At 41.9% G+C, this 13,977-nt stretch overlaps 1 protein-coding gene across 1 annotated transcript in view; it reads right to left on the bottom strand.

Annotated features, from left to right (window-relative positions):
• TEDC1 (tubulin epsilon and delta complex 1) overlaps nucleotides 1-13,977 on the bottom strand; it is a 496,873-nt gene that overhangs the window by 287,283 nt on the left and 195,613 nt on the right. The window contains exon 4 of the mRNA XM_078659574.1: nucleotides 5,436-5,597. Coding sequence (XP_078515700.1) covers nucleotides 5,436-5,597 — 162 coding nt within the window. The remainder of the gene's footprint in view (nucleotides 1-5,435; nucleotides 5,598-13,977) is intronic.

Raw genomic sequence — 13,977 nt, 5'->3', positions numbered from 1 at the left:
GCAATATAGAAAACTTATATGATGACAAAAATCTGTTGCCATTAGTCTGAGCCAAAGACCATCCCAACTAGACAGGAAACCCCATGAACCACCTACAATAAAGAAAAAAACATATGTTTTCGGTCTTCATGAAAGATTATATACACTAAGTAGAGAACATCAGGTAACTTATTCCAAGCGGATGTTGTGGTTCTGCAAAATTATTATGACAGGATGTTGGCATTTCATAAGGAGACACCAGGGCCAATGCTAAACTTAGGCCACTGTTGCAGCAGCTTTACAGTGCCACTCAAAAGTGTAGTAAGATTGCAAGCAAAGAAAATAATGCACCATCATATCTAACCCATATCATTTCCAGGCAGCATGGTAACCGTAATGCTTATTACATTTTTGTACAACTGAATTTTCCCTAGATTTTCCTCCAATAGATGTTTTATGGCCTAACAGGATAGTCCTAATTTTAACAACTTCGAAATGGTTAATGACTGAGTGGACCTAACGGGGCAAATGTGGCCAGTAGATTGATGAATACATGGTGATCATGCCAACCCATTGGGAATGGCCTGCACTCACAAGGATGATGACCTGCTGGGGTCACTAGACCATCATGTCTGTGACTGCTTTTTAAATAATGGACTTTTTTTTTTTCAAGTTCAGCCTCTTTTCCTTAAAGAAAAAGGGAATGCATTTAAAAAAGAAAAGTGAAACGTTTCGGTTTCATTTTCAGGTCGAGCCTGGGCAGTGCATGTGCTGCTCTGCAAGTCATGCTGCATTCGAGTATGGAATTGAAGATCTGCCCACTCTCCACCCATTTTTGACATTGGCTTCTGTCTTTGTCCTTTGTAAATGTTGGCTTCTGATTCGTTAATAGGCTTCTTAGTTTCTCTCAGCTATGCCATGTATGAGGACAAAACAAAAAACAAAAAAAAACAGAAAAAAAGTTAAGCCTTGTCCTCATTTGTAACCTCCTATGAGGACTGGCCCTTTTACTTCTGTTGTTACATGGTATGTCTTATTTAGTCTGTTAGCACTATTTTCTTTAACCCCTTCGACGCTCATGACGAGCTGGGCTCGTCATGGCGTAGCCTCCTCGCACGCTCATGACGAGCCCAGTTCGTCACGTAAAGTGCGATTTTAAAAAAACCAGCGTACGGGCGGAATTCCGCCCGCACACATGCGGTTAAGGAGTTCCTCCTACTGCAGGCACCACATGCTTTCCTGCAACAGTCAGCGTGCTTTTACTTTTCAATCAGCCCGGAACAATGGCAGCTGTTTCTTTGAAATGAAATAGGTCTTGCGTTGACAAGAGTTTGAGCTATTGGCATTGTAAATGACAATGCCTTTTATTTATGTGTTAATTATCAAAACAGAAAAATAAAGGTATTGTCTTTTACAATGCCAATAGCTTAAACTGGTGCATATGCGAGACCTATTGCATTGCAAATGCTTGTTGTAGACTGCAGTAGCAACATGACACATAACTTGTAATTCAGAGTCAGTTTATGTTCTTTGATGTGTGTGCTTTACTGACAGGTTGACATTTTAATTGCTGATTTATGACCGGTTTAAGAAGTGTGTCCTAGTTGTCTTTAAGGCACACTAAGGCTATTCACTAATTACCTTTGCAAATTCATTTCATTTTACTTTGCTACCTTTATAACATATTGGATTTACAGCTGTTTTAGTTAACAAAGACATGTATACACATACGCTTTCTTAGGCTGCCCCGAACATACTGACCCATTGTCAAAAGTATGTTATATTTTGCTGCTTATGACTTGTAAGTTATTACACAAACTTCATATTCTGATGCCTTTTTTTTATACCACTCTTCTTGGAGGATACGGTTGAATTCTTCTAATGCAGTCCGAGTAAAGGGGGGCCACTTCCAACGTCCATATTTTGCTGCTCAAGAGGTTGCTTCATTGAGCAACACAGTCCCCCAACTATTATTAGGCGATTTTCCACCAAAAAAGCCAGTTCTAATAGTTTTGCCATTGAACACTTAAGAGAAGTGATACCTATTATCTTTACCAATGCTTGTTCCCCATACCAATCTAACCCTAACCAACGAGCCCCTCCCACTCGCCAGCAGTGACCATTATGGAGTACCAGCCGAGATCCCTCTTGCTTCTAGCATAACCTCAAAGCATAATTTAGCTAAGTTAGAGGCCACATCCACTATCCACCTCCTAAAGAATGGTTAGAAGGCAGTTCTGTCGACATTAGACAAATTCCTATCTATTTTCCCAAGCCCCAAATTTATCAAAAGAACTGTTTCATGGAGGGTGAGAATCAAAATCCGCCTTGACCAATGAAACTATCATGTGAGATACTCAACAAATATGTGATGTTACTCAATTATTTTTCAATAAGATCAAGCTTGTTCTTGTTAACATACAAATTGGAAACACTCTGAAGGATGAAAATATCCATTCACTGCCCCACAAGATAAACTTTGGCCACCGTAAAGTCCTTTTCATCTATTGCAGGTGAATATGTTCACTCCAACAGTGCCAGCTGTTGCCCAACATGTTCTCTAGAATGGGTGCCTGAAAAATTCATGAAATCCCTTCTACCTGCCCTTAAAATATAGCTAATAGATCTATTAATGGTCAAGGTAATTTTCTTACTATGTGGAAAACTAGTGGCATAAAAGCTCTTTTAAAAATACCCTCAAAACAGCAATTTCTATGCCGTCTCTCTCCTGCCATTCCTTGGCAAATTACTAGAGAAACTATCCTTTAAACATCTTAAACAATTTGTCTAGGATAATAATCTCTTAGAAATGTTCCAAACTGGATTTCTCCTAGGCAACTGCACAGAAATGGTCACCCTACTTATCCTGAACAATCTTTGCCACTTTGTGGATGAAGGTGTCAGGCCCAGATACTTTCGCCATGGACCACTCCCTCTTGGAAGGAACACTAGGTAAAGTTGTGCTGCACAGACAAATCATTAAATGGGTCATTTCAGATCATCAGCAGATCACCTTACTGACACCCTATCCATTCTATACCCAAGAAACTGATATGTGACGTTCCACATGGATCAATCCTGTTCACATTAAATTTGCAATCTTTAGATGCGATTCTTGGCCGCCCTCTTACAGCAACCAAGGGTTCACTCTTCTGTTTATGAGGATGATAAACTAGTGATATAACAGTAGATTTCAACACATTTGATTGTTTTATTATTTGAAACTATTGAATGATTGAGAAATACTATTCAGGTTGGAAATACACAAAAGTGTTCAATTATGAACCACCTCGAATTCACATGGAAAGTAAGACTCAAATAACGACTGCACCTCTACCGCAACACAGAATGCTCCTGGTGCAATCCAGCCATGGAAATGTAGCCCATATCGATTTGAGCTTTTGTGGGCAGAGGTAATTTTCGGTGCAATGAAGCATTCATTACCTGCTGCAATAGCAAATCGGGTGGTAAAACCCTTCCTCTAATAACAGGTGAAAACTATTTTTGTGCGGGTAGTTGCTTCTTGTTTGCACTATTTTATGACCAAATTATAATTGGTATGAAACTGTGATGCAAAGAGTGAGTGCAATTTGAGATCAATTTATAATATGCCCACATAAAATTAGGCGCAAAATGTTGGTTCCTTTTCCCACAATGAGTTGACTTCAACAAGAGTTCCCATTTGCAAGCATTTTTCTCTAAAGCGATTTTTTAAACAGGAGATATTTTGAAACGCACTATAAGTCAGTGGTTCTCAAAATTTTTTGAACCATGACCCACTTTTTAGAACAAAAGTTCATGGCCCACCTACCTTTAATGGAGTTAAGGCGGGGCAATTTTTTAATGTAACTAAAGCATTGTGTGATAGCACACTATCATTTACAGACAGCCTGTTTTCTATATTAACGTTGACTAAATTTACACAGACAACCAGTTTACTGAATAAACTAAACCACACACAAATAATAATGTATGGAAATCTGGTTTCTGTGAATATATATTGTTTGTGCATCACCAAGTAAATGTCTTGATTTGTTTTGACCTATACTCTCACTCATTCTTGCATTTACCCTCTGGCAAACAACAATAAAATACAGACTAACTCAACAGCATATGCAAGAGAAATTAAAAGAACACAAGTAAAAAAAGAACACCTACTGCTTGCATATGCTTGCAACAACGAAACTAAACATGGCGGTGAGTGTTCATCTCGCAGTAACTTGAACATAGTCTGTCGTTGTTTTAAAGTTTCAGCATGGCCACCACATTAAAGTCAATATGTCTGTCATCTTGAAATGGTAAAACTAAGAGACACAGCATTCCATAATGGTCACCTTGTTTACAAGAAGTGACCAACTGGGATATGGTGCATTGCAAACGAAGAGGCAAGCAAGCGCCTCAAACACTGCCTGTGGAGCTGTAATATCCTCTAAAGAAAAGTTAAGATAAAAAAAGAAGAAACACAGAAATGAAAGGGGAAAAAGGGTAACTATAACAGGAGAAAATCGAAAACTAAAGGAACAGGGGCCATATGTATCAAAATCCTCTTTTGCGATTCTCAAATAGCGATTTGTTGCGAATCGCTATTTGAGAAACGCAAAATGCTATGTATGTAGGATTTGTAATACATTTTGCGAATCCTACAAATTCCTTAACTGCGAGTCTCAAATTGCAATTTACAATTAAGGAATACCTCCCTATTCATTCCTATAGGTCTAGAGGCCCATAGGAATGAATAGGAAGACATTCTCAATTTGCGATTAGCAATTAGAGAATCGCAAATTGAGAATGCAATTTCAAGGGTGCAAGGGTGTCGAAAGGACACCCTTTTGCACCCCTGATATAAGCATGTGTGCACATGTGGCGCACATACATGCCCTAAGGGTATGTATGTGCTTCACATTGCACTTTGAAAAATGCTAAAAAGTGCATTTTTCAAAGAAATCGCAAATTACCATCAACTTGAAATTGGTGGTAATTTGCGATTCCTTAAGGCCAAATTGCACTTTTTTGGTGCTTCTTACATTGCATTTAAGGAATCGCTTTATTTGCGATTCCTTAAATGCAATTGCAAAATAAGGAATCGCAAATTTTGCGATTCCTTATTTTGCACGCAGATTTGCCTTTATACACCAATTTAGCAAAATTGCGATCGCGAACGCCAAAATTCTGCGAATTTCGGCGTTTGCGATCGCAATTTTGCTTGATACATATGGCACCTAGTCCATCAGCTCCAACACTGATGAGCACTAATCATGTGGTTGCACACGTTATCAGAAAACGATGTCATTCACAGGACACTTTATTGCCTATACCACAAGAATTGACTAAAGAAGCTAATGTTTCCATATAAAATGCAATTATCAAACATATGCCTGGGAAATGTATCGAATTTATCACAACATATGAAAAAAGTCTTTATATTGGCAAACACACAAACGCCCACAGGCTTGTACCTTGTGCACAGCTGCACACTTCTCTTGCTGGGCGGCGTGCAGAGCTCTCCAGCTGAACTGCAGTTTACCGTTCAACCACTGCAGGTAGCGGACGTCCACTTCAGCTTCCTTTGACGGGGTCTCATTCCTTGTTCGCGGCCTGGGAGGGGGGCATCCTGGGCACTAAATAAAGCACAGGGACAGGCATCAGCTGAAGGTTCTCTAGCAGCAGTGTCAAGAACGCATATCATACAAGAACGGAATTTCATAATTTTGCAAAATGCCACTACGGGCAGGAAGACGGGACTCCGGGGGTGCAACTCAAGAACACCACTTTTGCCTTCGTATAAGATCTTTGTAAAGCACAGAACCAGCTCCAAGAAGCAGTAGAAAGCTGTACAGTAACCCAGTTTTAATTAAAATGTTATTTAAAAGACAAATGAACTATATTCATCAGCACAAATGTCATATGCAAACACTTTATTGCTACATCGTGAGCTTGAAGTCCTCTGCGTAGGGGTGTGACTAATCTGGGTAACCATATAGAGTAGAAGTAGTGGCAGTTTCAGAGAGGTTCAATTTAGGGGCACAAAAACATTATGCACACAAAATTAGATTTTACCTACGCAAAGGGAACTTACTCACATAAAAAATCCGCCCATCAGAATGGTTGAATTTCTCTTCAGGAAAACTACTACTAGGAGTGAGTTTGCAGTTATGTCCTGTGTGGGTCCACCTGTAAATGCTCTTGCACAGCCACAAAATCACAGGTTGTGGTAGTTCACCAATAATTTATATGTAGTTCTCAATGATGAAAATGCTTGCAAATGTGACCTTGACAAGAGCAAGAATAAATGCATTTTCAGGATGGAATGTGGAGAAAATACCCGAATATTCAATAGGACTACAGGATCGGAATTTCTCTGCCAGGAAGTATATTTATTGTTTAAAAAGTTGCATATTTGCTCCAAATATAAAATTAACTCTAGGGGAACCGTTTTGCAACTTTTGCTTAAAATGTTATGTGAATTGGACTGGTATTTTACAAATATTTCTGAAAAAACTAAATATTTCTTATTTATTTTAAACAGAGTACTAAACTGTATTGTCACATTTGTATCCATTTCTTTCTATAAACATTTTACTGTTAGAAAATAGTAGCTATATCAGGGATCGCCAACCTTTTCTGTAATAAGAGCTTAGTACCAAGTTCAATCATCCCAAACTACTATTATTATAAGTGTTGTAATAGTGACGACATGAGGCCAAAATTCTATTCGTAGCCACGAAATGCAAAATTACGAGCAGTGATCACCTCCATTCATCAAGCAGTTCTGCCAGTAGTAACATTATATGTGGAGTGCCTCTAAGTGGGTAATGCATAACAGCCACAGTCATATTATTGGTAATAAGTCTTCCAAGCGCCGCATGATTGATCTATCATGTATCAGCTTTAAATATTTTTGGGATATTCCACTATCTTTCTCCAAATATCAGCTAAGGAGTCCTGATAATACTTATATTGTCATCTCAAATACATCCTTTTTAATTTTGATATACATATATTAATTTAACCAATCAAAACTTTCAATTTAGTACTCTGACCTGCACACAATAGAGCTACATATAAGTAGCTCTAGAGCTACCTATTTGGAGAAGTGCAAGCTATATTATGCTAACGGCACCAAAACAAGCTTGCAATACAAACAAAAAGCGGAGTAACGTATGTCATGGTGCAACAAAGATATCCCTGGATCCTGATGGCAGTTGCTAACCACTTGGCTTTGTGATCTAATATGTCACTGAAACAACTCAATAACATTATTGGAGAGTAATGATGAGTTACTTATTATCTTTATTATATAGTACAAAGGAGTGATAGAACTTATGGTGTAGACGAACTCACTTAAAAAAATAAAATTTGGAAGGCTAATAACATTGGCCACAATTGACCAATCTGCATAGAAGTATACATATATACTATTCATCCAATTGTGGAGATTTACTGTAATTGTCACATGGTGGTGGTGGTTTGTGTGCGTCTTCTTTTTAATACAAATGGAAAATATGTTTCCAAGCAGATAGAGCCCCTAAACACCTACTAAATATTGGAGTTTTTTCTCCTCGCCTTTAAAAACACATGGGTTTTTCTCCTGGGAGGATCATATTTGCAATCAATTTCAACATCGGAAACAAGCTGGAAATTGTTGGTTAATACCCCAAAAAACCTCTAAATTGGTGGATGTTCAAGAGCGAGGGTATCTTATATGGCAAGAAAAGGAGAATTGTGCAACACATTCTCTGGCAGCATAATTTTGATCCATTTGAGCTACATACATTTTTGATAAATCTGCAAATGATGGCAGATATGTTTTGGCAAGTGCAGTAAATCCACAATCATGACCACTGCCACAGATTCCGATATTTTCATTGGTCTCAACCACTGACCATTGTTTTATCAACATTCTATCCATGACAGGTAAACAAAACCTAAACATTCTAATGCTAGTCAGTGTCCGTTGAAGAGAACCGCTTCAACAACCTTTCACTTCTATGAACAGAATTATCAAAGAGTTTTTCCCAACAATTCTGCATTCTTCCCTGAATTGTTAAGCATTTATCTTATCTTTTTACTGCAAGCAAAAAGAACTATAGTCAACAATTTTCATGTCTTTGAATAAAAATGTCCCTGTTTGAAAGAATACCTATTATACTAACTATGCCAAAATTATATTCATGCATTTATGGCCTCCAAAGAACAAACCCCAGCATGGTAGACACTGCATACGAAATACACGTATCACGAGAAGAGATTTATAAATTATCTATTCCCAGTATCATCAGAAATATTGGTAATAGTGACCATTTTTCTACAAGGCTTTCACTATGAAATAAAATTAAAGCAAATTTATAACGCGCAGACTCAGCCCCATGGGCATCAAGGCGCCTAACCAAAAAATACTGACATGTCCAGATGGCTAATTTAACTAGTAAGCTTTCTTGAAGCACAATGTTTTGAGGGCTTTTTTAAAGAGGGGCAGTGAGGATAGGGACTTAAGCTCTAAGGGGAGTGCATTCCAAAGATGAGGGGCAACTGTAGAGAAAGCTCTTCCTCCCCATCTGGTCTTCTTATTCCGAGGGATCACCAAAAGATTCTGTTGTGATGAACGTAAACATCTGCTGGGAACATAGCCAGTGAGAAGTGATCCCAACCCATCAGAGGTTCCTGCTTTCAGAGCCCTATGCACTAAACAAATGATTTTAAAAGAGATGCGGTGCTCTATAGGAAGCCAGTGGAGGCTCTTTCTGGCTAGTGTCGCAGAGGAAGAGCGGGGAATGTCTAGTACAAATCTTGCTGCCGCATTCTGTACTGTTTGGAGGCGCTGGATCTGTCCTTTATTGATCTCAGCATACAGTGAGTTGCAATAGTCCAATCTTGAACCGACCAACGCAACCACTGTCTGTTTCCTGGCTTGCGGGGAGAGGTAATGTACTATTCGTCGGAGAATTTTAATAACTCCCCAACAGGTTGCCACCGTTCTATTGACCTGAAGGGTCATTGCCAGTGAGATATCAAAAATGACCCCGAGGTTTCTAGCTGAATGAAAGGGGACTGGGCAGGTTCCCAAGGATTGCGGCCACCATTCATTTGACCACACATCCTGGTTCCTTCCAAAGATCAGCACCTCGGTCTTATCGCCATTCAGCCTCAAGGAGTTGAGTATCATCCAGTCAGAGACTGATTGCATACAACTCCAGAAGCGGAGCGCGGAGGTGCTAACCGATTGGGCCAGCGACACCATGATCTGAGTGTCGTCTGCATACGACACTGCTTCCATTCCCTGCGCTTTTACTAATCTCGCTAGCGGGGCCACATAAATGTTAAATAGGGTCAGGCTTAAAGCCGACCCCTGTGGTAACCCACATTGCAGAGATTTAGCAGGGGAGAGGTATTCTCCCAGTTTGACCCTCTGTTCTCTAAGGTCTAAAAAAGAGGACAGAAGGCTCAAAGCTGGCCCCTCCACCCCTATCTCCCTCAAACGAGATGTTAAAGTCGAGGGAGATAGGGTGTCGAATGCTGCGGTCAGATCGAGTAAGACCAGCAGCGTTGTCTGACCCTGGTCCACTTTCATTCTGATGTTATTTGTCACCATGTTAAGTGCAGACTCCGTACTATGGAGTTTCCTGAACCCATGCTGGGACTGATCTAGAAACCCATAAACTATAAATGCAATAATCAACAAAGAACAAAAAACAAAAAACAAATTAGAAATCAGAAGACCAGTAATGACAACAAGGTGCATCTCTGTCAATCAGAAGCTAAACTGAATAAAACAAAGAACGATGAAATACACTATTGCACAGTAGACAAGCGAAGCCAAGGTAAACAATGAGGAATTGAATACTGAATGCATCGAGCAGATCACAGAGAAGAGCTACCAACTTGACCAGAGAATTCTGAAGAATAAAGGTTTCTACATACAGAAACGCAGGCGAACAACATCAAGAGGATAACATGATGCATGTAAAATGAAACAATAGATTTTATATAAAAGCACACGCAAGTACATATTTTATTCAGAGGTGTAAGGAAGAAAGTATGAATGATCATGAAGATACAGTCGTAGAGGATGAACAGTTGAAATGTAATGAAACAAGCATAGACTCGTTTTAATAGCAGGGTATAGTTATGTAGAAACGGAGATGCTTATGCACTCCCTAAAATAAGAGCATTGAGGGACACTTGGCGAAAGTTAAGGTGGCATATCTGGGAGCAGTATATACATGGGTACATGACCGGAAAAGATATAATAATAAACAGCTATGAAATTCCAAAAATGGCGACCATGATTGACCGATGCATGTAGGAGAAACATGATGCCAAAACGAGAACGAAGAAAACCAATATGAATTTCTTTTTAAATTAAATTTTATTCGAATTCTGTATAAACTAATATAAGAGTTTCCTTCTTTGCCTAAATGCAAAATTACTTGAACCAATCACTAAGTCCATCGCCAAGTCTTTTCAAATACCTGCAAGTTTCTTCATAGTAAAGAACTACTTCCAGAAACCATCTGGCCGCATCACTAACTATTTGCTCTAGTGACCCCCACACATTCTGTGTCTCCTCGCTCTTTCAAAGTGAGAAGGCTTTCCCACACCCTCTGAAAAATATTTTAAGGTCGCTTTTGCCATCTACCCCAGCCTGTCACCCCAAACTCAGGGACACCTGACGCCATAGTCCCCAAATTATCAAGTATGGCTATTCTGGATTCCTCTAGTATACTTCTGCCTGTTTTGCTCGCTTGCACATCCAAGGCGTTAGAACATGTCTGCTCCATCCTGCCTTTAGAGTATGGAGCTAAGCCAGCCTTATGTTACCTTTCAGGCAGCAGCCAGTATTACACTGAAAGATTTAATGCTGCACAAATATGGATTTTAAATATCACAATTTGTCAAACCCTGCACGATCCTTACGGTAAGAAAAATATATACACCCAGTGATCACTGGAAAAAACAATGTTAAAGATAAGTTACAGTTCTTTACTCAGCAGAGAAAATATTGATGTAGTAAAAACAAAACATGCAATGGCAATGCCAATAGGTCTGCATATGAATTAAAGTGACTTTTTTGTCACTAATGGGTTTAGGCACTCAGTAAGTCATTCTACAAGCACTCCGTCACTCATCTTTGCACTCATACACCTATTCATCCATCCTCTGACTCATTCTTGCATTCACCCTCTGGCACAACCACAATAAAACACGCACAAACCCAACATCATATTCATATAAATTAAACCGATACAAGCAGAAAAAGGAATACCTGCTGCTGTCTAAAACCACAAGTTACTTACCTTCGGTAACAATATATCTGTAAGAAACATTAGTTAGTGTTAGATTCCTCACCTCAGAATATCCCCCAGGCGTCAGACTGGATCTGGAAAGTTTTCGTCAGCAGTACCCCTGTGTGTCGGTAGGAGTCGTCCTGCGGCTCCGCGTCTGACGTCAGTTCTGTACATAGCTTTCCGCGCCAGGAACGCAGAGCCATGCAAGAAACCAACACTGGTGCCATGAATCTAGGGCCCTGACAGGGAAAGTCCTTAACCCTAGATATCGGTTCGCAGAACGGGGAGGATGGGTGGGGCGGTGAGGAATCTAACACTAACTAATGTTTCTTACAGATATATCGTTACCGAAGGTAAGTAACTTGTGCATCTGAAAGAAACACGTTAGTGTTAGATTCCTCTCCTTAGAATAGATACCCTAGCAATACCAACCCCTGGTGGTGGGTCTGCAAAGCAAAATCACATCAGAAAGTCCTGAAGAACTGAACGGCCAGGCAGTCATGCTTGGCAATCGTGTGCATCAAGGCCCACGTAGCTGCCTGACAAATGTCCTGCAAAGGAACTCCCTGCCCCAAGGCAGTAGTAGCCGCCGTGGCCCGAGTGGAATGGGAGTGCAGCCCCACAGGAGGCTCCTTTTTAGCCAAGGAATAACAGATTTTGATGCATAAAACGACCCACCGAGAGATGGTCCACTTGTGCACCGCCCGTCCCTTCTTAGCGCCCGGGTAGCCGACAAAGAGTTGGTCGTCCACCCGGAACTGTTGTGTACGGTTCAGGTAAAAAGAGAGCGCACATTTTGGGTCCAGACGGTGGAGCCTCTCTTCCTCTTTCGAGGGATGCGGAGTCGGAAAGAAGGTGGGCAAGGTAGTGGTCTGGCGATGTGAAAGGCAGTAACCACAATGGGTAGAAAAGAAGGACGGGTCCTCAGAACAACTTTGTCCGATGGAAAGAGAGGAAAGAAGGCTTAGAAGAAAGAGCCTAGAGCTCACTCACTCTCCTGGCAGAGGTGATGGCAACCAGGAAAGCAGTCTTGAGAGTCAGAAGGCGTAAAGAACAGTTATGGAGCGGCTCAAAGGGAGCACACAACAGATAGGTTAACACCAGATTCAAGTCCCACTGAGGCATTTCAAAGGGAACAGGAGGAAACATGTGAGTACTGCCTTTCAAGAATCTATTAACCACAGGGGACTTGAAAAGAGACATCTTATCAGGAAGCCTCAAGAAGGCTGAAATGGCCGAAAGTTATCCCTTGATAGTGCCCAGAGCAGAGCCCTGCTGGGCCAGGGAAAGAAGAAAGAGGAGAACCTCTGAAAGAGGGTCAGAGAGGAGATTCACAGCTTTTGCTGTGCACCATGCCACAAATTTGTTCCACCTGCAGGCGTATACCGTTTTCGTGGAGTGACGCCTGGCTGCCAGAATGACATCACAGACTTCAGGAGGCAAGTCAAATGGCATCAACTGTCGCCGCTCAATCTCCACGCATGGAGGTGGAGGCTGGACAGGTTCGAGTGGAGGACCATCCCCTGTTGCTGCGACACAAGGTCCTCCCAAAGAGGCAGTCGAATTGTGGGATCGATTGACATACTGAGTAGCTCGGGATACCAGTATCTTCGTGCCCAATCTGGAGCGACAAGGATGACCTGGGCCCGGTCGTGCCTGATCTTCTTCAGCACTCTGGAAAGAAGTGGTATAGGCGGAAAGGCGTATAACAGACCGCAACTCCACTCGCAATGAAAAACATCTCCAAGCGAGTGCCGCCTTGGAAATTCCAATGTGCAGAACTGATGACATTGCGCGTTCTCTTCGGCGGCGAATAGATCTAACCAAGGCTCTCCTCACTGCTGAAAGAGACCTTGCGCCACGTCCAAGTTCAGACGGCACTCGTGATCCATCATGCACCGACGGTTGCGTTCAGGGAACCTGTCAGGTGTTGAACCACCAGGGTGATGCCCTGATGTTCCATCCATATCCAGAGGCGCAGAACCTCCTGACATAGGGTACACGACCCCACCCCACACTGTTTGTTGCAATACCACATGGCGGTGGTGTTGTCCGTGAACACCTGCACTATACTTCCCCGGACAGAGGGAAAGAATGCCTTCAGTGCAAGCCGGATCGCCCGCAGCTCCAGAAGGTTGATATGAAGCTGGGACTCCGCCGGAGACCAGAGGAATCTGATCTACATCTCTCTCATGTGGCCCCCCCATCCCAAGAGGGACGCATCCGTCACCACTCTGCGCTCCGGTTGGGGAAGAGATCTGCCACTGACCCAATCGCGGTCCGTGAGCCACCACTGTAACTGTCTCGCAGTGCCCTAAGAGATCAGGACGTGGTCGGATAGGTTGCCGTGATGCTGTGCCCACTGGAACTTCAGGTCCCACTGCAGAGCCCGCATCCGCCACCTGGCGTGATGTACCAGCAGGAGGCCATCAGTCCCAGAAGCCGTAGGGTCAACCTGACCGAAACCCGGGATAAAGGCTGGAAGATCGGAATCAGAGCCTGAATATCCCGTACCTGCTGCTCGGGAGGATAAATCCGAAACTGCGCAGAGTCCAGAACCGCTCCGATGATGAGGAGCTTCTGAGAAGGACTCCGATGTGACTTCGGTACATTGATGGAGAACCCCAGCGAATGCAGGAGGTCGGCCGTAGTCTGTCGAGATAGGGGGAAGACTGGAACCCCTGATCTGCGCAGATGAGCTGAGACCACCGCC

The sequence above is a fragment of the Lissotriton helveticus genome, chromosome 9, assembly GCF_964261635.1.
Source record: "Lissotriton helveticus chromosome 9, aLisHel1.1, whole genome shotgun sequence".
Lineage (NCBI taxonomy): Eukaryota > Metazoa > Chordata > Amphibia > Caudata > Salamandridae > Lissotriton > Lissotriton helveticus.
The sequence above is the reverse complement of the archived record's forward strand: the minus strand, read 5'-3'. Positions and strand labels throughout refer to the sequence as shown.